This window comes from Chrysemys picta, chromosome 15 (genome assembly GCF_011386835.1).
Source record: "Chrysemys picta bellii isolate R12L10 chromosome 15, ASM1138683v2, whole genome shotgun sequence".
Taxonomy (NCBI): Eukaryota; Metazoa; Chordata; order Testudines; family Emydidae; genus Chrysemys; species Chrysemys picta.
Window position 1 is genome coordinate 17,799,180 of NC_088805.1, and position 27,463 is coordinate 17,826,642.

Genomic DNA, 27,463 nt, shown 5'->3' on the forward strand with positions numbered 1-27,463 from the left:
GGTCACACTCCTGTAAGAGAAGCCCAGAAGGTACCTATGAGATCCTTATTGCGACGATCCATAGACAGATTCCTCAGTGCAATTGACACAGCTCTCACAACCTTGTCAGAGTCAGACTGAAGAAGCTCAACGAGGACTGGTAAGCCTCTCTCCTTTCGTACTGTTGCACGGATGTACGTGGACCACTGTGTGCACACAGGAAGAAAACACACAATATTGTGAATTTAGAGACCCGTTTTCCTGCATTTCTTTCAGTGATGGGGTCTGATTTTTTTCCAGCATGAAACTGAAGAATTTCCCCTTATGCAAACAGTTCTTCCTTACTCTCTGCATGGCAACATGTGTGTGACTTATCCCACCGTCCATCCAAGTCCATCGTGCACCAAGCGCGAAAAGGAGGTAGATAGTATTTCATCTTATAGCTGGTGGCAGGGGAGGTGGGGCGGGGGGAAGGAGAGGAGAAGACGGAGTGGGGAAGAAATATGATCTGTTCTATAAACATTTAAGAGCAGCAGAGGAAGAATATAGGCTACTATATAGACCTCAATGGAAAATGTATTCCTCTCCATCAGAAAAAAGGTCACTTAGCGGGAACAGCAAGACATGGACAGCTCCTGTTAGCTTTTAAAAAATTACTTGTTTCTATTCTTTGTATCATGCATGTCTGTAAATAATTATATTTTAAAAAGCGACTCCCCATTCAAACTACTACTTCACAGACCTGGGGTTGCTGTGGATGACCTCACTTTGTCACGTCCAGAAACATTCCAGTATTCTTTGCTAAGAGTGGACTGATTACTGTAGGGGGAGGAGGGTTTATGGGAAGGCTTTAGTGGCAATTTTGAGATGCAACTCCCAGTGTTATCTGATGAATCAGGACAATACCCAGCCCTGGGGTAAATACGGTTACCCAGCTCTAAAAACAAGCACTGCTGAAGAAACCCACAAATGAAAGCAGCAGCAGATAAGTGGTCTAAAAAGTAAAATTTGCTCATTTTAAGATTTGCATTCCCTATGTAACACTGAAACCTTTTCTAAAAGCTAATCCCTTTGTTCAAACCAAAAGCTAAAAATCTTCCCAAAGAGATTCACAAAAGAAAAGTAACAGAGTGCAATTTCCAGGCTATCAAGTGACATCAGTCCTAGAGGGCTTAAAGGGAATTTCCATTGTACCAATTTCTAACTAGGATTAAGCAAAGGAAAAGGCTAGACTCACTGTCCAGTTTCCAGCACTGAGATTCTGCAAAGCCCCTGCTGCAGCTTCCAAAGTGTTGAAGTTCTGGCTTTCAGTGAGGATTGAGAGGTAGAGCCGGACCACCTCTGGCTGGTAGAGCAATTCAAAGCCTGAAGGGGGAAAAACAGGCGAGGCAACATATGGATCAATATTTGACATGTCTTTATTTCACCATGTATGAGAAACATGTCAGAACACACTACACTGCCAGAGTAAGGATAAGGATTTCAGTTAAATCCAGCTTATTCTATTCCCACCTGCTTAAAGTGGCACTTGCTGGAACTCAACAGTAGGACATATTAATGCTGCAATTTGGAGAGCCCCTGCACACAAATTCACTCTGCTCATTTTCAGGAAGGAGAGCCCATCTCACAGCCGAATGTTTAGAAGCCTTTGTGTTACTTTGATTCCATATATTTAATCACACTGAGCATGTGTATGCATAGCCGGGTGACACGAGCTTGGGTCTGTTTGCACAAATTCATAGCTGCATTGCTAAGCTGGGTGTGAATTCAATTTGCACTGCTTTGTATACTCAATTTCAGTCACATTCTAGGCATGATTAATAATGCCCAAACTGGGAGCGTACAGCATAGTCATACCATATGCCCCACTCCCATGCCTGCCTGCTGAAAGGTGGCCATGGAAAGTTGGATTGATGAGAATCATCACCTGGAGGGAGGGGGAGAAATACAACTGAATAATTTTGGTTCAGTTATTACACGAAGAGCTATACAAGCATTGTATTAAATCTAGAGGCTGATGTAGATGGAACACACTTTAAAAGAATATTCCCAGAGTTAGTACATCAGTTTTACAGGTAAGGCACAGGACTGGAGTTAGAAGATTCTGAATCTATTTCCAGTTCTGCCACAGACTTCCCAAGTGATCTTGGGCAAGTTATTGACAGTAACCTCAGTGTCTTCATCTATATAGTTATTATTATGCATTGTGTGTACTACTGCAGCGCCTAGGAGCCCTAGGCATGGACCAGCACCCCAGTGTGCTAGGTGCTGTACAACGTGGAAGGTGTTTATTTACTTTGGAAAGGCTTTGTCATACTAATTACATGAACTGACGTTTGTATAAGCACCCATTGAAATCTGAGGATCGCAGGTGCTTTTAGTCTATGGTAGTATTGTTAAGAGCATGTTTCACAACAGCTTTTTGTATTTTCCCCTAGTATCTCTCTCAGTGTATTTATAGAACTCTTTCTTCTCTCCTTTGACTGCCCTAGACAGGAATATTTCTCTTTAGCCTCCCTTATTTTATTCTTGCATGCCTTATATCTATTTCCTCCAATCACTACAATTACCCACTTCCCACAGACGATCATCCTTTTTTGTATTTCAGGTCTTTTACTACCTTCTTTTCAACCACATTTTTTTTTTAAATCTTCCTTGTATTTTTAAATTCTATTGGTATTGTTGGCCTTTCATCTCTTATACTGCATAAATTCTTACCTCTTTTTTCTCTACACGTTATACTTAGTACCACAGCTGATTTTACACTGCTCACTAAATGTCACTTCAATCCTTTCGAAGAGGAATTGTCCTAATAGAATGCAGTATCACTGAATGGCTAGAGCAGGAGGCTGGGAAAGACAGGATTTGTCAAGAATAGAACCACTAACACTGAAAGACTAACCTTATGCAAGTCACTCAACCACTCGGTGCCTTTGTTTCCCCAATTGTAAAAGAGGATAACACTCCCGTGAGCTGAGTGTTATTAGCAGGGAAAAGAACTTCATTGCTATTGTGACTTTCTAGAATTCATTTGCACCACAAATTCGCTAAATTTGTAACCACTCCCCCTCTCAGTTCCCCTCTACCCGCATGCCAGACCTTGTATTGCTGCTTCCACATTTGAAATAGGGAACTATCCGACATCAAGTAAAAATATTCTTTGACAATATATGGATTGTATCCTTTTTTCCATTAACTAATCTCTGGAATTAAATTCTCTCACTGATCATTTATTGGAATTTTGACACTTTGTATAATCTTTATATTGAAATTTTAACTTTAAACATACATCAGACAAGCCAGAAGGATAAAGGTAGTGTTACAACACACAAAACATTATCATAAGAGGGATATCAGGTCTGTATATGAGCTCATAGCTGTCTGTGGTTAAGTAGTTGGCAATTCTTCAGTCAGTGTCCACTTAAAAGCACTGCTTTAAATGGTCCAGTCATATCTTTGACATTCTTGGAAACAATTCCAGGAGAGGTTCATCTTCCTCTGCTCCCTAGTTAAATAGCTTATAATTTATCCTCATCATCAATGCCAGGTTTTGTATCCTTTATCTGAACCCAGACACTTTCATCTTCCTCATCTCTTCATATTAGTGATTATTATTATATTATTGATACACATTATTATTGATACACAGTAACCACATCACCTCCATTTCCCCCCTCCACATCCCACCTACTGCCGACAGAACCTGCCTTTAGATATTTGAATTCCAGTCACGTGTCTCCCACCATGCCTCTGTCGTTACTTTTCCTCATGCATGACAGGCTCCTGTTTTTCCTGCTTGTTTCCCTGTATTTCCAGCATGAGTGTAGGAGCATCCCTTTTTTTTCTTGTCTAATTTACTATCAGCACTTCCTTTATTAATTACCAGTACATTTCTGCTCGGGGTGCAATCCCTTAAACAGACAATTTGGTGAATGACCCCGCTCCCAAAATAACCCCCCCATGTTTTCATCCTCCTGCCAATTACTGCTTATTCTAAAGCCCTCCCATACCAGCCTGGCTAGCCTTGTAGGATGAGGGGGATTGCTGAAACAGGACTACTATGAGTGCCCCTCATGAGTTGATGCACATTAGCAAAGATGAGAACCTTGTACTGATAATGCTACCACTCTGCCTGAGGGATTTTCCTCATTGGTTTCAACCTCACACTTTTCTTAAACATTATATTCACTTAAAAAAAACTTTTGTATTTTCTCCATCTGCCTTTCTGTCCTAATGAAGCCAGTTCTGCTATTAGAGGATAGACTTTGTCTGAATTATTGTAATTTCCTTCCAGTGCTGTGTGGAGGCCTCACACATTTTTTTCCTGAAGTACTTTTGCACAGTCCTGGGAAGCACAGCTGGCCTCACCTCCATTAAGCACCTGCTTCTCTTCTAAACCTATTTCCTGAATTTCAAGATCATCTTAATTATTTTTCCAGGTACTTGTGTAATATATGGATAATTGCCGATATCCATTTTTAAAATGGAATTAAAAAAAGGAAGAGGATCATTAAAGATAGGTAATGAGTCAACAAGAAAAAAGAAAGTCAATTGCTTTTCTTTTGCTTCTTTAAAAGGTTATTTGAATTATGGCCCCAATTCAGCAAGCGCTGAAGCATATATTTAAATCCCACTGAAGTAAACAAACTTATGCATGTGCTTAAGAGCTGTGTTGAATCAGAACTTAAACATTTTTTTCCTGGAAAATCATGGGTTAAATTTATCTATACCCTTTTCATTGCCAAAAACAAGGTACAGCAGTCAGTTAACTGGCTGGGGTCTTTTTGCTTTTCAAGGAGGTACGGGAAACATCAGGTGACATGGCCATTGTAGTACTCAACAGGGCCGGCTCCAGGCACAGTCCGAGCGGCATTTTTTTTTTTTGCTTGGGGCAGCAAAAATGGCAGAGCCGGCCCTGGTACTCAAGCATTCACATGGAGTATAGAGGCGTCCCAGGCAGTTACTGGGATTGTATGGGAACAGCTACTCAAGAATTATATTCCTTTCCCTCCTTAAAACATTTATATTCTCCAGATTTGTGTCCCCCTTTTCAGGGGAGTCTGAGGTTCTCTTGTGCCAGCCTGTCTTTATAATTGTTGCAGTCCCATCTTCCTAACTGAGGGGGACCAGATGAGCTTCTCTTCTGTCCGTTAATATTGTTCCTTAGTTGGCAGAGGAGTATATTTTGTGTGAATCTAGCACTCTCCAGAGGTGCCAGGCTGACAGGTCTCTCCTTATCCACAGAAGAGTAGCAGAACAGGCAGAAGTAATACAAGCTTCCCAACACTGCCTCACCAATGTGCCTCAACCCTGACTTGGAGGGGTCACCTTGCGGGACGAGAGAGCATTCAGTCTCCATGGCCCTCTCAATCCTCAATCTCTTTGCTAAGACTGCCACCAACAGTGGTGATTCCTGTGACATGGACAGAGGCTACAAAGTGCATTTCACCACTATGCATGGTCCCCGAACAGTCGTCAGTTCGGAATGAATGTTTGGTCACAATGCAAACTCCAAGGGGGAAGGTGCTATAATCCACCTACCAACTTCTGAACCATCCAGTTCCCTCTTTATAGGGTCACTGTTGACTACCTCAAAGCACCTTTCTCCACACATGGTAATGGAGGGTATAGATTCCAGCACTTCTATCTCATCATAATAGATGAACAGAGGAAGAGGGGGGGGAAAAAGAGAGAGAGAGAAAAAAAATCAAGATTAGGGATCACATCCTGGCCTTGTGCATAGCACTGTTGTGGAGTCCTCCATGAAATCTATGATTACATGACTACGTGCAGACTGCACCTGGTCAAACAACATTCTGGCAAGAGTGGAAATGACTTTAGTGAGTGTATTACCCTGGCATGTTAGTGTAATCCCAAACCAAGGTGATTCTTCTCAGAGCAAGGTTGCCATACTCTCCCTTGTCCATTCAGCAGTTTAGTTGTCCCTATAGGCATAGGAAATTATGCACATATGTGCTGTGCTGAGAGGACAGACTGCACCCCTAAGAATGGTTATTGGAGCAGAAAAAAAGCATTGCTGGTTTATTTTCTATCATTGCATAAACTCCAGCTCACAGTTTCAAAGAAGAGGAGCTCACTCTGTACAAAGATGGTGTATGGGACCGTGACAAAGCTATATAGTGAGCCCATCAATCTTTGAAGAACATCTAACTGTAGCTTGATGGTTATCCATTTCTGAGGTGTCTACGTCAGCCAATTTGAACAGTGCTTTTGCAATAGCTACCACCAGATGGTGCAAGAGGAATCCCAAACTGGAACTGCTGTTCCTCTGCAAGGTCACAGAAAAGTACATGTTGTAGAGAAAGCGAATGGTTCCCTAAGCTACTAGACAAATGAACCAAAAGGAAACAATCGTGTCAGTAATGAAAACCAACATTCTTACAGAATTAAAAAAAAAAAAAAAAAAAAAAGAGAAACTCAGCAAATCTTGGACTTCTGCCCTATTTCAGCAATGGGCTGGTAACTTCATTAGAAACTGTGTAGTCCACTGTTTTTGAATTAAACAGTTGTAAAACCAGAGTTCATGGTCATTTTCAATAGAAACTGGGGCACTTTCAAAAGACGTAAGCAGCAAACCTTCTAGTAGTTCAACAAGATACTTTGTTCTACACTACATCATTTAAGAAAAATTTCCTTGAAGAATATATATTTTTAAAAAGGACTGAAAACATGATTAGCGTTTTAATAAAATTAACATCAGTGCCGTTCCATTTGTATTCTGTGCTTCACTACATGGTGCACAAAGCAAGCTGAATATCAAGATAAATTTGCAAGCTTCTCTGAATTGAAGCGGTTTAAGATAGCACAGATGCAGTCAGATCTAACAGCTAAGTGCTTAGAATGATAGATGGAAAATGCAGCTCAGTGTAGATCAATGTAGAATACAGAATGTCAAACTGGAGAGGGATGGGAGAAGAGATACCTTTTGGATAGAAAAATGCTGCAGCATATGAAGGAGAAACGAGACAAGGAAAGTCTCGAATAATCCATACAGCCTTCACTTCAAGGTGCAATAGATATCAGGATAGGTATTATTCTTGCAATAGAAGGTACTGGTTAGATCTGATCAACTGCACTATATCCAGTACAGATTGTGATCCCTGAAGAAAAGAACAGAATAGCCTTTGAAGAATGCAGAAAGGAGCTACCAAAAATGTGATGCAGGAGACTCAAATCATAAGGGAAAAATCAAGGAGGGACTTTTCTACATAGAAAATGAAGACCAGAGTGTATGACTTTACTGAACATTTTAGTAAGTTACATAGAACATTTCTAACACTAAGCAAGCAAGCTCTCGTACAATTTACCCCCTATAGCCACATTGGAAAGAGATATTGGCATGAAAGCCATAGACATACAAGGATGCTATAGGAATGTATGGAATAAGATATCAGAGATACTCAAGAAAGTGAAAAGCACAAGGACAAGAGAGGTTTCAGAGTAACAGCCGTGTTAGTCTGTATCCGCAAAAAGAAGAACAGGAGTACTTGTGGCACCTTAGAGACTAACAAATTTATTAGAGCATAAGCTTTCGTGGACTACAGCTATATGCATCCGAAGAAGTGGGCTGTAGTCCACGAAAGCTTATGCTCTAATAAATTTGTTAGTCTCTAAGGTGCCACAAGTACTCCTGTTCTTCTTTTTAAGGACAAGAGAATGAGTCAGTCAGACTATAAAGCAGACAGCGAGGCATCCAGGAACTAGACAGGGATGGGTGGGTGGGTGAGGGAGAGACTTGTAGCAGAAAGAGACTGCACAGGACAAGGACACCCAGTTTTGGTTTTAGTCAGATAAGATATAGAGCATATACATTATTTAGATAAGAGATGTGGGAATGAAACTCAACACAACACACAACATTTTCCATGAGGCGAAGTCTTTGAGCTAATATTGCTCTCCCTTTCCAAGTAACCTGCCAAGTAACATTAGAAATGGGGCTTATTTCAACAATATTCTGACTGCCCACTAGTGCTCAGTGCATATTGTGAGGCCTCCTGGCTTCAAAGCGCTTTTAGCAACAACCCTCTCCCCACCCACTAATCAGGAGAGGGAGGCTGTAGGGGCTCGTAGTCCCATCAGCATACTCAGCAGGAAGAGAGCGGAACTTGAAATTGAGGGAAGAACTGAGGGTCCCCAACATAGTAGCTCAGTAAGGGAGGGTGACGTCCTCCTTCGCCTAGTTAGTGGGCATGGGGAGAGGGAAATTCCCACCAGTGAGGTTGGTGTGGGGAGGGGTGAGATGCTGAAGGTTCCCTTTACTCTGGTTAGGAGGAGTGTTGGTGAAATACATACATTCAGCATTTGTAGGTCACCTTTTAAAAATGTCCCACCATCGCTACAAAACAACTGAACCTGCTTCAGTGCCAAAGTTAGCACTGAGTCTTTTGGCTGAATGACTAAAATGCATAGTTCATGTAAATCGCTTTCTTTCCCGAATAGTCCCTGAAAACTCACATCTGACCTTGGATTCTTTAAGTACAATCTATCAAATGTTAATGCTTTCTTTCTTGCAAAAGTTGTGGATTTTTAATTCTCAGTGGTAGCAAAGTTTGTTTCATTTTAAGGGGAAGGGGGGAGAGAATGTGCTGCCTACAAAACAATTTTAAAGTGTGATTATTATTTGAAAAGGGACTCTTTAAAATAAAAGACATTCTGGGGTTTCTTTCTTAATTAACTGCATATCAAATATGATCTGTTTGCAAGTAAAGACTTTTTCCTCTCACTGAGAAGGCTGTAAACCCACCCTAGAGGTTGAAAGTCAAGCTGGGTTCTTTCTAATCCCTGCATCACCAGCAAAGAGAAAGAGATACTGTAAATGGAACTAACTTAAAAATTCTACTGATGATACCTCAGCCGGAGTAGAATCCATCTCCTTCTCCCATAGCTGTGTTGACCACACAATATTTCACTATGTGAAATTGTTAGTGTTGCAGAGTCCATATACCTATGGTAAGCAGCCTAGTGAATCTGAGTTAACTTCATGCACAAAGAGGCAATTATTCCCCTGCTGTGAAGAATTTCTATTTTTTTTTTTTTTTTTTTTTTAGGATAAAGCTGATCAGGATGGTGACCTCAATGACTAGAGATCAATGTATGGGAGTGGGGGCAAGGTGCAGGTGAGAATGTTACAAATGCAAAATCTTCTGCATTTCAGCCAGTCTGACTCCCAAATTCTTGGGAGCATCTTCCTGCAACTTTTGATTTAGACCCATGCGCGTCCTAACAGCTGATAAATTCTAGTGAGCAAACCGGATCCATTAGTGGTGTGAATTGTCAATGCCTCTTTTCAGAAGGGCAAGATGACCTAGGGAGTGGCAATTTGGCCCATGCTCAAGGTTTCTTGACACTGACAATTTTGCCAGTGATCACACCTTTCCCTCAGCCCTTTCCTGACCCTTTTCAATCAGACTCATGATCCTTTCCTAACCCTCAGAATTTCCTCAACCTTTTTCAACCTGGGGATTAGAATGGTCTCGTTAGCGGATGATCTCCTGTTGGTATACAAAGATCAAATGTCCATGCTGATTATAAAATATATGTTTTATCTATAAGCTGTCTTTGCTACTGTTGACCCTAGGGTGTTTTTGACATATTTGTGGACCCTGGCAGGAATAGGAAGAGTCACAGTTGAATGGCTCTGTTCTTTTCTCCCTGAAAGGACCCAGATGGTAGTGTTTGGTGATTGCTCATTTGCCCTGAAGGTTCTCGCCTCATGTGCAGTATGCCACACAGCTCTATTTTGTCACCCCTCCTGTTCAGTCAGGCCCAGCAATTGCAGCGACTGTGAAAAACAAACCAAGAGTAAGAACACTGCCCGGCCCATCTGCCTTGCTGGAGTTTGGGCCAGCTACACAAGCAGAAAACCTGGAAGCTCTGACAGACGTCTGCCCACCCCCCTTGAGCACAAACCAAGAACACCTGGGGAGTCCATGCTATTTGAAGTCATTAGTGCAGCCTTCAAAGAAAGCAATGTACCAGCTCCCCTGAAAAATGCAGTAATCAGATAATGCTTTAAAAAATCAACACTTCCAAGTGAACATGGAAACTATCTCCCTCCTTAGTGGAGGGTCCTCTAGTTTAGAATTCACTTCTTCCCCCGGGGTTTGACAGAACTTAGGTTCAATGACTTTTAGGACACATTGCAAGTCCTATCTATTTTTTATTGGCAGATGCATATCAGCTGTTTTGACTCCAAGAAGTTGAAGAGCTTTTCGCTTCCTCCCCATTTCAGTTCCGTAATCCCATTTGTGAAGAAATATTTATGGCAAGAGGAAACGTACATACTGTTTTGCTACAGGTGGCATGTAAGTTAACTCATTTTGATAAAAAGGTTTCAGTATTGCCTGACTGTTTACATCTTTAAGGGTTTTATAAACAAACTGTCAGAAAATCGTAGTGAGCAGACAAGGATATATGAGGAGGTGTAACACACAGTCCGTTGGTGGTCCACTACTCTGTTTCATCAACTCTTGTTTGGCCTAATATACTCACTACACCCAGCATGCTGTTGTCATGATATATACCCAAAAGGTGGCATGGAAAACTCATAACTCACCGATCATTAATATTCTTGCATAATGTATGTAAAGGATGCATGCAGAGAGCTATGGACACATGCTAGAATTACATTCTTAAAATGTTTGGCAAGCAATGCATCAACCCAGTCTGCCTAGGCAAAGGAACGTGTATTTGCTTGCCGTCAAACAGAGACAATGAAGACACATTCACATAAAAGGTAGACAAAGCCACCAACCTAGCGAATAGGGAAAGATATCATTTGAGGTTCAGACCCCCGCAAGAGGCTAAGTGATTGAATCAAATGATAGTATACTATATTTCTGTATTTAAAAAATGATCAGGTAAGGTCTTTTATAAAAGCTAATGACATACTAGTGACCAATATAACTGGAAAATGTCTATATTAAACACTGAGAAATTATGAATACTCATTGAGATTATGCTTTACGGTCTGTGACCAAATGAAAGGAGAAACAGGTTCTCTCCCGAACAGGTGGGACAGACGTGATCTACCATTAAGCAAGGTGTGACCAAAAACAATGGAAGCCCCTTCACGTGTGAATCAGCTGGGGAAAGGGAAGTCCACAGAAACGGATGAATAGCATGAGGTCATCCTGAGTCTGGGGACAAAACAGTGCGTTGGGGAAGATATAAAGAGAGAGGAGACGCCATCTTGGGATACATCACTGAACAGACAAGGGACCGGACTATTGCAAGCTGAGAAAAATGTCTCCTTCAACCAGAGAGGTTGAAGTCTCTGGGCACTGAATATAGGTGAGAAATCTGCTTAGGCAATGATCATTCACCTACGAAGACAAAGGAAAACCAGCCACCTTGTACTTCTGTGGAAGGTCTTGACTGACAGAAAGTCAGCCATGGTTGGGAAGAAGAAAGACTAGTTCAAGATAGATTTCTTACAAAAGCCGTAGTGAGTTAAGTCAACCCTTAGCCACTAAAAAGCGTATTTTACATTCATTTGCTTGTAACCATTTTTGTCTTTATCCGTCATACTTGAGCTCACTTAAAATCTCTCTTTTGTTAATAAACTTGTTTTACTTTTAATCTAAACCAACCCAGTACTGTGTTTGAATTGCAGTGATTGTTAACTCCAGCTGCTGTGCTTTCATCTCTTTAAAGGAGCAATGGACCTTATTATTCCTGTGAATGAGGGATGGACATTTCAGGGCAGATCGTTTGGGGGAAATTTGAGGTAGGGGGTGCGCTGGAGTCACGTGGCCAGGAGTAGCAAAGGCAGGTGGAGATCAGGTGTGGCTGCTGTGTTGTAGGCAGGCAGCTGAAGTCAGAGTGCTGTACCAGGGCTGCACAGCACACAGATACTTAGGGAACGGAATGCTTTTCTGCTGGCCTTTGGTGTCTGGGTTGTGAGCCAAAGTAGCAGAGCACTGAAGGCACCCTGGATTACAGGGCAGGCAATGACCACTTCTCACTGGTCTGAATTGCACCCCAGAACGGGACAGGAGGAAAGGAGAGAGAGAGGGGCACATGGAGGGCATAGGAAAATGAAGAGACATTATGCTGGTGCCTCAACTCAATAGATAATCAAACTCACATGCTCACTCAAGAAGCCCAAAACATGAAGGCTGAGTTTTGCCATCATCTACAAGAGTGAGCTAGGAGGAGCGTAGGGAGCCCTTCCTCACATTAGTGTGCCCATGTAGGGGGGAGGAGGCATAAACTGGCTTTCAGCCAGGAAAAGGAAAAGGGCAGCTAGCAATGTTGGCAGCGCAAGTGACCTGAGATGGGGAGATTACAGAGAAGGGCCACAGCCTCTCTGTGCCCCAGGGCGGTTGTGTTTTGGGGGGAAATTGCTGCCTACACCTGTTGAACGGATGCTGTAAATGGTGCCACTCCCTGCACTCTACTGGACCTTCAGAGGCATTCTGGCTTTCAAAAGGCCCGTGAGAGGTCAATGGGCTCTGGGAGTACACTGCACCTTGTGGTTCTGGGCCCTTGGCCTTTGTTCACAGATGATGCTAAAATTTGGCATTTGACCCCAATGTGAAGAAAATAAAACGTCACTTGGGAATTTGGAGAAATGGGATTGTGTGCTGTCTGGGACAGAACTATGGGGCCTCTGTTCATCACATTTCAAACACTCACCGGGTCATCAGGGACTTTCTAGTCCTGTTTAAAAAGCACGTATACCCATGACATGGTACTCAGATTCCACAGCAATGGGCTCTGTCTAAGAGCCTCAACAGATGCAGTTAGACAGATGATATTTCAGCTCGGGCTGGCACCTGTCAGGATCTCACCCTGACAGGCTGGTTGTTTGAATTTTATCTTCAGTGCCTGGGGAAAGGCAACTTAGAAAACAAAACAGATCTTTCAAAATCTACACATCATGCCACGCTTGGCAGCTAACTTTATGGTCTGAAAAGTTTTTTTCTAGGTTACTCATGCTTCAGGGAGTTCACTTGGACTCTCTCATTTCAAAACATAAATATTAATTCAGTTGCTCCTGATTTCTGGAAGTTGCATCATCAGGCAACAAGAGTGAACAGAACTCTGCATCCTTTGGCTTCCAGTGAATCGCATCACTACCTCACATGAGTGTTGCAATTACCTACTACGCAAATGGAAAATGAAGGATAGCCTGATATGCAAATGTGGAGAAGACATACAAACGATGGCACACCTAATCCTAATCTAAAATAATTCTCTAGAGGAAAAGTCTCACTTCTTTCCATGTCACTGAAAGCCACTTAGTGGATGACAAACTTGGATGTCGACCTTCAGTGTTGCTTTTCAGGTTGTCATACCAAAGAAGGAGAAGGGATCACATTCTGCCCTTCATTATCGCACACTGGAGTAAATTCAGAGTCACACTGGAGTCACTTCAGACTCACAATGGATACCAGTGAGGGAAGTGTTTGGATGCAAGCTGGAGGAAATGACTATGCTGAGGACCCTTCAAAAGAGAATATGGAATTTCTGCAGAAAAGGTAGTCCTGTTTTGTGTTGGGAAAACGTATGCAACCTGAATCTCAGTCTATAGTAACTCTAGGCCACTGTTGCTTCCTCATTTGGGATAGTATTTGGTCTGTTACAGGCAGAGTGCTGTGGACTTGCACTGGGAAGACGTTTATCATGAAAAATACACCATTAAGCATTTTGGTATTAATGGGTACAAGTACTATGAAAAGGCCCATCTACACAATGGTATTCAAAAGTGCTTAATAATCAGATGCATTTATGGGAAGCTCCTAACTTGCTCGATGTTTAGTAAGCTCCTGTATGCAGATCCAAATACATCCTCCAATCCTGTTCGCTGTTTGAAACTGCTAATTCGTTCCCGCTTCAACTTCCGAAGTCAAAAGTATGTTTCGGTACTTCTCTGCATTTCATGAAAGATGTCACACATCCCCAAAGGAAAGCCTGTGCGTCTAAACTCGCCTCTATTACATCCACTCTGCTGCTGTCAGACAATGGGAACATCTCCCAATAACTTGAACAAAACATCTTTTCAGAATCAAGTTGCTGCCAGGTCAGTGTGGAGGCAGCGAGAATACAAAACCGCCTTTAAGCTCTCTGTAGAGAATGGGCATTTCAGGTCCATCCTCAAAGTATCCTGATCAAAGAGCAGCATCTGCGAAAAACATATGGTTTATAGGAGAAAGGAAATGTAAGTGATTTAAGCAGTCATGAGTGCAGGTGACTATAAAAATAAAGTTACCTGTTTGATATCACAATTTTCCCTTTCCTGGTGAGTGGGAGGCAGAGTGGTCTAAAGGATAGAGCACCAGACTGGGACTCAGGAGACTTTGGTTCTATTTCAAGCTCTGCCAATGACCTGCTGTGTGATCTTGGGCAGGTCACTGCACGTCTGCCTCAGTTTCCCCCACTACCCATTTATTTAGACAAAGCTCTTTGGGGGAAGGGATTGCCTCAATCGGGCCCCAGTCACAACTGGAACCTCTAGACACTACTGTAATACAAATACAAACTCGTAAGGACACCTCTGAACCCCGTGCTCAAGTACCTTGATTACTGTAACTTTGTCCCCTCCAATATCCCTCCTTCTCACCTCTGCTCACACTCCACTCTACACACAACCAACACTGCTAAAATTATCATCAGCCCCTACACTGGCTCCAACTATATCCTCATTCAATCTTCTCACCAGCTTCTGTCTCTGGCTGTGTCAAATTCAAAATGCTTTATCAAGACCCACGTCACATTACCCTTGCCTACTTATCTCACTTTCCTCCTTCTCCCGCCCCACCTCCCAGTTCTCTCCCATAAGGAGACAGACCTCCTCTTGCTCCCTTCAGACCCAAGTTCCTTCCAAGTAGAGGGTAGATCCCAAAGCTACAAGTGTTGCCACAAATGTTACGAACAATTTATTTTTAAATGGCTAATGCTAAATGTGACAACAGAAACCGACATGCTTGCCGTTTGATAGACTTACTAAATGCCCAATAATCGTAGGCAAAATTGATATGAACAGCTTTGTCCATGAACTTATAGATCCCTTGGAAACAGTTTTAGCTCACTGTTAAATTTATTGTGGATAGCACTGTGGGAAGAGACAATATAATCAGAGAGGTAGCTAAGGCACCAGTCCTGCAAACACACATGTGCAAATGGTCTATTCATGGGAGTGAAGTTAAGCAGGATCGGGGCCCAAATTGGTAGCTACGGATGAGATTCTTTGGTCATATACATGGAGGAAGCACAGACATTCTTCCAGCTACAGAACATGGAAATGTTTCAGAGCACCCGAAATCACAATCTGTCCTCTCTAGACTTACAGTGGCCTCAATAATGTCATGATTCAGATTCACAAGCTGTCAAGAAAGTCATGCCAAGAGATTCCAGAACATAGAAGCAACAGAGACTATCTCACAGCAAAGAAAGCACACACTTGGGCATGTCTACACTGCAAAGAGTCTCAAAGCCCAGGTCAATTGACTCAGGCTTGTAGGGCTTGGACTGTGGGGCTAATAATAGCAGTGTAGACATTCCCACTCGGGCTGGAGCCCCATTCTCATCAGGTTTCAGGGTCCGAGCTCCAACATGAACATCTACACTGTTGTTTTTAGTCGATCAGCTTGAGTCAGTCGACTCAGAGCTGTGGCTTTTTCAGACATACCCACACAGAGCAGCATTTAGGGTTCTGAGAGATGCTTAAACTACTTCACTTCCCCACAACTAAAAAAAGATGGTAAGACCCCCTTCTTTGTGAAAGCTATATGCTTAGGGACAGGATTTTTATTTAATTTGTTTTTTTAAAAATCTGATAAAAGTATGCAATTATAAAGTGATGTTTTGGATTAAAAGAGGTTAATTTTTAAAGTGACATTTTATAGATTGTAGGTAAAAGCGGATAATTCTACATAGAAGCTATTCGTTTTTGTATGGAGCTTGAAAAACAAAGTGCAGTGAACTCTGCAACAAGCATCATCAGATGTATGTTCAAAGCATTTTCCATCACATTAGCACCTACATCAATTTTTAAACATTTACACACACACACATATATATATATATATATATATATATACATACACATACACACACACACACACACACACACACCTGGGAGGCCCTAACAGCTCTTCACTGGGCTGGCCTCTCTGGCTAGCTGGCTAACAGCTGGATTTAGAAATTGGAAGCATTGGCTTTCAGGCAGGTCAGGGGCACCATGTCGTCAGCACACAGTCTAGGGAGGGTCGTGTCTGGCCATGTGTGAAAATGCATTAAAATTTTTCACCACTAGATTCAGTTTGTGTTTTGTTTTCAGTGGGTGGGTGGGTGGGGAGAACTCAGAAGGGAAGCTGGTGGTTGCATTAAATCCTAAACAAACAGTCCCTACTCAGGAAAGCCTTACAAGGTTGCACGAATCTGGGAGTCATATATGCCCTCCTGAGCATATAAAATGTTATAACCTACCCAGAACTCAAAGGAAAATGTTCTCCTCCTGGAGCAGACCTCATTTAATTGAATAAGTGGGATTAGGTCTCATGCTCTTAGCATTCATATATTGTTCTTTCTTGAGAAGTCCCAGCACACACGATGCATCCAGCACCACAGTCATCTTTGTCGCTGATCTTGAGTCCTAAGCCCCTGTTGGCTGCCTTTTCATGCTTACAGCTAGTGCTGCCACATTTTATGACTCACCCTTATTCGGGATGCATCGATTACCACCAAGAAGGGGAACAGGAACCCCATATTTTCAGGGCAAGTAAAAAGCCTCAATTGCTAAGTGTTTAAAAGTCATTTGGGAAATTAGTTAAAGCACAACCCCTTCTCCAGCTCTTTTCATGTTCCTGTCCTTGCACATGTTACAAGAGTCTTAGGAGAAGCTTTTCCCTCATCATTTTTAAAGCTCTCAGCAGGACATGATGTAATTATGTGCTTGATCATGATCACAGCTTTGATGATTGCGATTTCAAAGGTCTCAAAGCAGAACTCATTAAATATTCTTTCTGGTACTGCATTTGAATGCAGTGTCAACATGAAAAAATGACAATGTCTTGAATGGGGAAGGTTATCTACATGTCTTATCAGCACGGTCTAGGGCGCTGGTCTGGGAATCAGGACACCCAGGGTCTAATCTCAGCTGTGCTACTGCCTTGCTGTATAACCTTGGGCAAGTCACCTCACCTTTCTATACCTCTGTTCTATACCTCCTGCCACCCTATGTCCACCTTGTCTATTTAAGTCTGCAAGCAGTTCAGGGCAAGGACTGTCATGAAATGTCAGACACTTCCACCCAATGTAGCCCAGGAGTAAAAGTTTGAGAATGTGAACTTGCCCTAACCTTTCCTTGCAAAGGCGATAAATTCTCCGAACTGCTTTTAGAATTTCTGACACCCATTTAAAACCATCAGCAATGCTTTTGTAAGACTCACGGTTATCCGGTGGGGTTTCTACTCAAGCTCCGCCCTCCCCCATGCCACTATTTGCCCATCAGGAAATACACTACTCTCCATGCTAGCCCTGACGGATTCTTTTCAAACAAACCAGAGGGGTGGGTGGGATTGAGGGAATGGGATGGATGTCAGAGAGCCATGGTTAAAGAATATTTCATGCAAGTAAAAGTATATTCTTTCACCTGTGTGTCCAGTGGGATCAATAATTCAAAGATATCATTTTAGAAACCCACACACTTTCTTAGTGCCTGACTGGGCTGCTATTATCCTTGGGATTGCTGCAGAGCTGCACTGCCCATGGAGGGGCCTTAGGAGGCACTGTGCCTCCTCGAGAGTTCCTTGGCATAGATGGAGAGTGTGTCTAACGTGCCCCCTTCTGCAGCTGGCCAGCTGCTTGATGTGGAGGGAGGGCAAAGCTAGGTCCTCACCTCCTGCCCACCATTTTTGGTGTGATTTGTGCCCACAGCGGGCATATTAGCAGGATGCAGCCCCTGTGCCCTGGAGACCATAAAGACAGCAATTGTGGCCAACTCTGGCAAAGAAGGAGGATGCTCATTGCATTTTCCTCATTCTGAGCAAGCACAAGACCTAGTTTAGCCCTAACTGAACATGTGGCATTTCAAATATTGCCAGCTTCTCCTGTGAGAGACACTCGGGACATTCAGCCATATACTAATGGCCCAGGAGCCTGAAGTAAAAATGGTTTGCTTCCCCCTGTGTAGCAATCACTGTTCATGCTGATCGTCTGAAACTAAGTTGGTTAGTGATCATCTTCTCTCTGGCTCCGAAGCAAACACTAATTGGACTGATACTAGATTCCAAACTATGCGGAGGTGAGGTTGGTTTTTAAGTTGATAGGCAGCTTTGAATGGCTGTTTTATTATATACAATTTCTGTCTCTCAAAAGTTCAAGGTCATTTAATACACAGTTAGACATAGGTATATGGTACCACAAGTCATATCATTCCCCTGCCAGGATGGAGCAGGGGAGGAGGGGGGAGGGAAGCTTTTAAGCCTGACTAGAGCATTCAAAAGTTTTACAACTAAATTTGGTTTTATATAGCACATTTCACACTTAAAGTATCTCACAGACCTTTACAAAGTAACGAGTCACATAATAGGACTGCAGTGGCTATTACTAATACAGAGAAAACAGAAGTTTTATATTTTGATCCTGTTACTTACCCTTCTGCAAACAAGTCCATGCATCTTAGTTTCAATACTTTCATTCCTGGTGCATCAGTGATTCTTGAGGTACAAAGGTTGTTTTAGACTCCAAGTTATCTTTTACTTCTTTGGTTAAAATTCACCTTTAACATTTGAAAAACTGTACTTGCTGAACTGATAAACTGCCAAGGCCTTGATGTATGCATTGCTTCTCTCTTTGTTGGGTTATAGCGAAGACCTCTTTGCTGGCCTCCTGTTTTCTATTCTCTCCTTTTGTAGTAAGCTCAGAACCACGAAACTATTTTATTTTGCATTGTTCTTGGTTTTCTCCAAGATTTCAATCACGTTCCTGAAAAGTGATTTAAAATGGTACTGCGAGGGTTCCATGTTTTACTGTATTATGATGGCTCCAGATGAAACATGCTCAGATCACAGCAAAAATAAGTTAACTCCCTTGAAAGTCAAGCTGAGATCTGATAGTCAGCAGAGAGCTTTGCACATTATGATTCAGTAATAATTCTGTGGCCTGAATTCTGCCTTAAATTATTCTGACAATTTGGCCATGCAGTTGGAATTTAGTTAAGGAATTCAGCTCCTTCCCCTGGCTCTGCAAGGCTAATTGAAGTGAAAGGCAATAAAAACATATTTTTGCTGCTGACATAAGCAGTTATAACCATCCATACCACACAGAGCAGATCTGGTCTCCTCCTTAGTCATTTGCCAATTCTAACTAAGGCCAGGTCTACACTACCCGCCGAATTGGTGGGTAGTAATCGATCTATCGGGGATCGATTTATCACGTCTCATCCCCCAATCGACGCCCACACTCCACTTCGGCAGGAGGAGTAAGCGGAGTCGACGGGGGAGCTGCGGCGGTCGACTTGCCGCCGTGAGGACGCAAGGTAAGTCGAACTAAGATACTTTGACTTCAGCTACGCGAATAGCATAGCTGAAGTTGGTATCTTAGATTGATCCCTGCCCTAGTGTAGACCAGCCCAACATCATCCCTTTCAGAAGAACTTTCTTCCTTGGGAAATCCACACTGTGGGTTTCATGGCACCAGTTTCAGACGTAGCTGGAAACATACTCCCAAGGTAAGGCTCCACTGCAGCTGGAGGGGGGCACCGTGAATGGCAGCTCATGCAGACATACCCAAGCTAGCTATGTACTCTTGCTAGCTCACTAAAAACAGAAGTGAGGACACCATAGCATCCTGACTTCTATTTTTAGTGAGCTAGCTAGATTACTAAAGCCAATACGTCTACATGAGCTGCCGGTGCCCCAGCTGCAGTGGCTCAGTACCTTCAGCGGCTGTGGTGAGAAGAGAACCGAAGTATCCTGACTCCTCACATCCATGTCCTAGCCACTAGACCACACTCCCTTTCTTTACAGAGCAGAATTTTGCTTAGTGTGCAGCCATACTTCATGCAAAACCATGGACTGCGGAACATGTCGATCAGGAGGATAGGGGTGTCCTATACTTTCCAGAGAAATGTCACGGGATACAATTTTTTTTTTAAAGGATTGAAGAGATTTGGGAGCCTCAGTCCCAATTTCAAAAGTGCCTGAGTAACTTAGACCTTTTGAAAACATTATCCAGGATGTTCTATTCCCATCTGGACAGCCAGAGGACTCAGTTTACCATCTTATCCAGAGTTCTAACAGTTTCTTTTGCTTGTATGCAAAGTATTTCTGATAATCTGGCAGGGCATCCAAGGCAGAACTGTCATTCTGCCTCAGCTGTTCTGAAGCTTTCTGCCGGTCTCGGAGTTTGACAAGTGCCTTTGTCAGCAGAATTTTGCTGCAGTATTGTTGATGGACAGTAGGAGACACCCCTAATTTTGTGCAACAAGGTTTTTGTAATGGACTTCGACAAGTCAATTTAATCTCCACACATTGGGAGCAGCAGCGTGGTGCATATTCCTTGCTCTGTGATAATGTTGGCTAGGCAACTTCTTGATATTCACCCTTCTTAGAAGCATCAACTCCATTGTTTTGCTTTGTTTTTTAAATACACTTATATTAAATGGAATAGTCTTCTGTACATCTTTTGTTGTTGCTGCTTAATTGAAACTGAAGAAGTAGCATGGCAGGAATCCTACTTAATCCAACAGTTTTGGATGGACAGGCAGAGTTTTTCACCACTGTGACTAAGTCCCAAAACTGAGACAGCTGCAGTGATGCGGAAAATGCACCTCTCCCTCCAAGTCCTCTGTTTTCATTCCTGGCAGACTTGCTTGGCACATTCTCATTTTATAAACAATTCTATAAGAGCATCTGCATAATGAGCTGGACTCTGTAATAACAGTCATTGTATTTTAGAGTAACTATTATAATTGCTTGTAGAATAGAAGTGGTAAATGAGACATGCAAAAACACACACACAAACCAAGGAACAGTAAAAAAATATTAACTCTTCTCAGCCAAGCAGGCAGCAATGCACAACACAGGGTAGTTTGGGAGGAGAGGAGAAAACAGAACAGCCAGCAGTGGCAACCTGACAGCTGTCACTTTCCAGTGGTATCTATTTTATCTTCAGAAATGGTAGCCACGTACCTCAATCTCAAGTGAAAAGGAAATGCAAATACACATTAGTGGTTCAAGTTTTAAAATACTGTCGCTTGTCTCAGAATTGTAAGGCAACATATGTTGCCATAACTAAATTAAACCTGGTCAATCTGCTAAAGATCTAATTTTATTTATAGATTTACACACACAGAGTAGAACATCATAAATGACACTATTTGTGATGGGCGCCTGCCCCACACTGTGCTCTAAGGGGTTAATAGAGCCCTCAGGAGGCTGCACAGGAGGCAGCCAATCAGAGAAGGGCTGAAGGGAGCAGCCAATCAGGGCCAAGCAGGCCCATATAAAAAGGGAGCTGCAGGGCTGAGGAAGGCAGTTCTCTGCTGGAGCCCAGAGAGGAAGACTGTCTCTGGAGGGCAGAGAAAACTGCCAGCACCCTGGACAGAGCAGTCCTGTTAGCAGGGCCTGGGGGAGCGAGACACTGCTCCTGGCTGGCTGCTGGGGTTTGCAGGCTGAGGCCCTGAGGCAAGGGCAAAGAGGATGCTGGGGCCACGAGGAAGTGGTCAGACAATTTGCTGCAGTAGCCACTAAGGGAAATGGCTGAACAGGGGACTGTATGTCCCCGGAAGGGGGGAGCACAGAGTGTAGCACGTCTGGAGGGCTGTGTGGCTGAAGAGGACACCACAGTCCTTGGATAGACGTGGGTCCTAGAGCAGGAGTGACGGTGGCTAGGCACCACCCAAAGAGGGCGCACTAACATGCAGAGCTAATCCCCAGGACAACCAGCAAGAGGCGCCAGAGTGGAGAGTGAGCACCGTTACACTATCCATAAAAAATAGAGGGGGGGAAACATTAAAAGCCCAAACAGTAAAAATACTAAGCACTTTATAACATTTTACATTTTCAAAACACTCCATGTACCATAAATTACTCAATCCAGCCTCAACACTTCTGCGTAGTAAATAAGCATCATCTAGGACTGACCAAGACTGGGTCTATACTGAGCTTTCTATTAAGATTTCCCACCATTACAGTACCAGCAGTGCCAGGAATGGTGGGAGTTCTACTATAGCTAAAGCACTGGCAGCTGCTTCTGTTTTTACTATCATGTCATCTATCTACTCTGACAAGGTTAGACAACACCAGCAGCCAGTCTAATGCAATGGCGTAAAATGTCGAAAATATGCTTAATATGGACATAGCCTCTGAGGTCAACAGACATGCCCAAGGCCATTCGGCAAGTCAGTAGCAGGGCTGGTATCAGATCTCAAGAGTTTCTTTGCTGAACACTTTATATCATACTTCCTCCCTTATGGCTCCCATAATTACTTTGTGCTGCAGTGGAGCACTGGCTGTTTTATTCCATGAGTTTATTTGTGCCAGGCTAGTTTAAGATGTTATAAGCACATGCATTATAAATTTAATTTTCCATGAATTTATAAGTTGGCCACAAATTCACATCAATGTTAGAAAAAGGAAATTTACCACTGGGGAGCCTTGCTTCTCTAAAGTACTGCTAGTTATCTATATTCTTGGGTGTCAGCCTGAGGCATGAGACTTTGTGGAACTGACTTGTGAAGGAAAATAAGTTCTTATATAGTCCCCAGAGAGCCACAGGTCATAGAATCTGAAGAGGCCGGGGAATATCTAGTCTCAGACTGCCAGGTTTTTCCCCCACTAAGGAAATGTTAACGTTTAAGAATACGGGAGAAGAAGATGAGTGTGGATGTACCTTCACTATCACTGGTTGTTCTACAGTCTTCGCTGTGAGTCTGGAGAGGAATCTCAGTTGGACATTACAGGCCCAACTGTGGAAAAACCTTCCTGCGGATGGAAGAGTGCTGCAATTGGCATCTTTTTCAACCCAGCCGCTTTATTTCATGTGTGCATCCGAAGTAGCTTTGCTTAGTATTTCTTTCACAAGGGGTTAAACTCTTATTCCTTAAGAGGCTACAATCTAGGCCAGATTCTAAGGGCATGTCAACATAAGCACTTACTGTACAGCAAGCTGGAGTGTAGATCTACAGCGCTCCAGAGCGCCACGCACTTAAGCATCCATGTGGACCCGGCTGAGGGTGCACTAACTGTTCCCTACAGTGCAATGACCTACTTCAATTTAAAACAGCAGTACGTCAAAGTGCACTAGGAACTTGTAGGACACATCAGCAGGGTCCTCACATACACTTGGGGAGTGGCACACTGGAGTGCTGTAGATCTACACCCCAGTTTGCTGTGCAATAAGTGCTTATGTAGACACGCCACGAGACGTTCCCAGAATCTCTGTCCCTGAATATATATATGCACATTAGGTAATTTTGAAAGATTAACATCATCTATCTGGTAAAATGAAGAACAGAATCTAAATACTCAGCAAGACATTGAGAAGAAGAAGAGGTGTTAGAGGACAATAGCAAGCAATCCTAGTATCCATTCTCAATGGCCTGCTGGGAGATTTCATTCGGAACTCTAAGCCCATCACCTTACACAAACACGACAGGCTTCAATAAGAATGAGAAGAAAGAATGCTCACACTTTCTGATCATAAAGGAAACAACAGATGCATTGTTAAAAACGTGGAGGCAGGCACTGTGAATGACTATTGGAGCTTGGTGAGCTATTCTGCAAGGGACAAAGCTACGAAAGCCTGAATAAACTGGAATAGACTCATCTGCTATTTCTCTGTTATTAAACATTTATTGAAGCTGCATTTCTAGAATGCAGCCACACTAGCCACCTGCCCCACCTCCCCCTGGGTTTCTCTGAAGCAGTGTTAATAGGAAGTGTCAGCTGGGTTTTATTTTTCTCCTAGTTTTCTTCTGGCATCCAACGGCTGAAACACATTTCTTAGAAATCGTAGGACTGGAAGGGACCTTGAGAGGTCATCTGGTCCAGTCCCCTGCATTCATTTCCTTGGATCTGTGTATTTCAGGTGCTCTGTACCAGGCCCTCAGCTCCCGCTGACTTCATTTGGAGTCACCTCCGCACCTTGCAGGATAGGACCCTGGTGATCATGCTCTCTGTTCAGTGGTTAATCCTTTAAAAATCCTTCAACCTCATGTGAAAAAAGCCAAACAAACCAAAAAAACCACTTTGCAGATTTGCAGTTTCTGGAGTGGTTAAAGTCTGCACTGTATTTTGAAATGAGACTGGGGTCAGACGCCACTCCGTGGTTAAGGAAGGAAAGGGCTTTATTTGCAGTCTGTGGAGGTTAAAGACAGAAAACGTTATTTTGAAAAGCACTTTGCAAGGGCAGGGATGGCCAAGAACAGCGACGCCCAGCAAGAGGCTGGCAACCCCCTGTGGTCTCCCAGCTCAGGAACAGACACAACCGAGCATTAGGTTATATAAACGGAGACGCCAGGGCAGTGCATTTTCTTGCTGAGTTCAGCAGAGCTGAAACCCCAAGGGAATCCTTTGCATGGGGATTCGGCAGCAGCAACACTATACATTGGGGCAGAAAGGAAGCAAGATTCTTACAGCACTGCTGCCATGGAAACTGCATCAGTCACCTTTCCGAAGTACTTGTGCTCTTGCCAGCCAGAAGCCTCTCCTTACTGCCTCTCCCAGTCCCCTCCCAGCCTATATTTTTTGTTGCTGAAAATGTATGAGAAAAACTTATTGTTACTCTTATGGTGAAACAAGCCACTTGGGGACAACCAGCTGTTTCCAGCTAGTTAAATATCTGTTTAAAACAGGTTGTTGGGTTTTTTTTTTTTTTAAAACCTCTTGCAACCAAGCTGATCTACGTGGAAAATGGAGGTCATCCCAGGGACGCCACGCTTCAAAGGCCAAGCTGTTCAGTGCTTACTACCTGCATAAAAGCAAACAAGCAAGGAGGATTTCTTTTAAGAGCTGTGCTAATGATTTATTTTAGGCAACATCTGTGTAGCAACGGGAGCTCCCTGCAAGACAAGACTGTGAATTAGTACCCAGGAAGATTGTTTTAATGAAGCTCAACAGCCCTGTATGATTAAGATGCAGTCAGAAATCTACCACAAAACCTACTAGCTAATATTGACACTGTATTGTAGGACAATAAAGCATTTAGAATAACAAATGTGACAAGGAATGTCATGACAAAATAATGGCATTTTCCATCTCAAATGAGGATATCTATGCAGTCGGGAAGATAATCCTAACGAACTAGCCTAATCAAAGCTAGTTGTACTAGTGATTTTAAAATCCATTTATGTCAGAATACACCCTGAATGGAATGGAAAAGAATAGTGCTGAGGACAGTCATTTGCAACATACAGTTACCCTATTACACGGTAATGGTGAATTTCGATTTCACGGCTATAAAAAGAATGCTTGTTTCAATAGATTCCTACTAAGCAGCTGATCCTTCCACACATACTTAGGCAACTTTTTCTGCTGCGATTTCTCTCTCTTTGTCCCTTTGCCATCACCCAAGCAAGGGTCACAAAACATTCAACTCAGAAAAAAATACAGCATTATTTTTGCAGGTAGGTGGCTTGGGAGACAAGTAGGAGTATTAGGTAAGGCAGAGAATAGAGAAGCATCTTCTCAGTATGCAAGTGGACACATCTCTGGTGACTACTAATAGAGCTGGACAAAATATTGGTTACAAAAGAAACTGATCATCAACATTTGCCTGGCTCTGAGTTCATGAAAAGTTTGCGCAAGTGGAACAATTCTATGCAACTGACTTATTTATGATATTTTGTTCATAACGTGAACAGAATGTGACATCAAGGTGACTGAACAATTTGTGACCAACTTACCCCTGCTAACAGTATGGCTGGTATCTGCCTCAGGTAAAAGGTAACTGAGTCACTTGCCACTAAGGGGGGTGTGTGTGTATGAAGGTGCCACATTATGTTAACGTGGGTTTCAACAAATTTTTGTGGCGCTTTTTTGAATTTTGAACTGGGCTGCTTGCAATAAGTCCAATAAGTCACATGGCATTAGTCCTGGCTCCTTGATTGGCTGAGGGTGAATAGAAGCTATTTAAGACTGACTCAGTTGGAGCAGCTGTATTTTGCATATTCTTCCCTGATGCTGTGTTGGGGAAAGAGTCCCATCATTTGAGGTGGAACTATAGCTCTGTCCAGTGGCCTCTCAAAGACACTGGGAAGGAGGGTGGTCCACCCACTAAACTCCAAGGGGGAGATGAGTCACATGCCAGCCCTGGAAGAGCTATGTAAGAATGTCTGGCCTGATAGGGTCTTCTGTCGATGGAAATATTATAGTTACATGTCCAAACTCAGCACCTTTTTGGTTAGTACATCATTAACCGTTATATGATTTGACATAATTTTTACATGTTGTTTGGCCATGGTGAGGAGGTGGAAATTCGAAGACAGAAAATCACGTGAAATCAACTGGCAAAAAGGGTTATTAAAAAAAATCAGTTTTGCCTAGCCTTTGTTGCTAATGAGAGCTTGGTGTGTCTGCTCCCATACATGAAAACAGAAGGTGAACACACAGGTGATAGTGTCAAACAAATAACTTAGATATTCTCTTCAAACTACTATACGGCCTGACGTAAAGCCCATTTAATTCAATGGGGCTTAGATCAGACCCATAATTTGTTTGGAATGCAGCTAATTGAGTTGGATACCCACATGGTAGTCTATGGTCCTCTGGACTCTTTATAGATTCATAGATTCTAGGGCTGGAAGGGACTTTGAGAGGTCATCGAGTCCAGTCCCCTGCCCTCATGGCAGGACCAAATACTGTCTAGACCATCTCCAGTTTCAGTCATATTTATGATTCATGACATGTGTAATTATTTTTAGAGACTCTTAAAGGTCTGCAAAATAATTAAAGTTTCCATCTGAATGGCACTCCATAACCCAAGCTCAGTGGGCCAAACAGCAATTCATTGCCACATTTCAAAGCAGTGGTGAAGAAACTGGGGGTCAATGGAAGCATTCCAAAAGGGAATGAAAAAAGTAAAAAAACAATCCAGAATAAATCAGCCAACTTTTAAATTACAATCAATGGGTTAACTGAATGAGTTTTGAGTAATGAAGCATAAACCAACTGGTTCCCACATTCTAAATTCCTGGCACATGAGGGGAGATGAGAATTTAAATGCATCAGATTGGAAAAAAAGTTTATCAAGGGAAGGCCACACAGGGGATTCTCTTACGCAAGGTAATAAAGTTTCTCTGATTCAAGATACTGGAAGACAGATGAGCCCGTCTTACGCTGCTTTGTAAATTATGACTACCACAGGGGACTAAAATGAACATTGTACTTAGAAAAGCAACAGAAATAGGAGATACTTAATAATTCTGATGGGAATTCTCAATTTCATGTGCCTAATACTTAGAAGATGTTAATGTAATAACACGTTACATGTTTTCATGCTGAGAGATTGAGAA

General features: G+C 42.7%; 1 protein-coding gene across 23 annotated transcripts in view; it reads right to left on the minus strand.

Moving 5' to 3' along the window:
- Nucleotides 1-27,463, minus strand: part of ARVCF (ARVCF delta catenin family member) — a 437,864-nt gene that overhangs the window by 18,714 nt on the left and 391,687 nt on the right. For all 23 annotated transcript variants that reach the window (XM_065568005.1, XM_065568006.1, XM_065568000.1 and 20 more), the window contains 2 exons: nt 1,217-1,344; nt 35-185 (listed from right to left, as the gene is read on the minus strand). In XM_065568005.1, the coding sequence (XP_065424077.1) occupies nt 35-185; nt 1,217-1,344 (279 nt within the window). The remainder of the gene's footprint in view (nt 1-34; nt 186-1,216; nt 1,345-27,463) is intronic.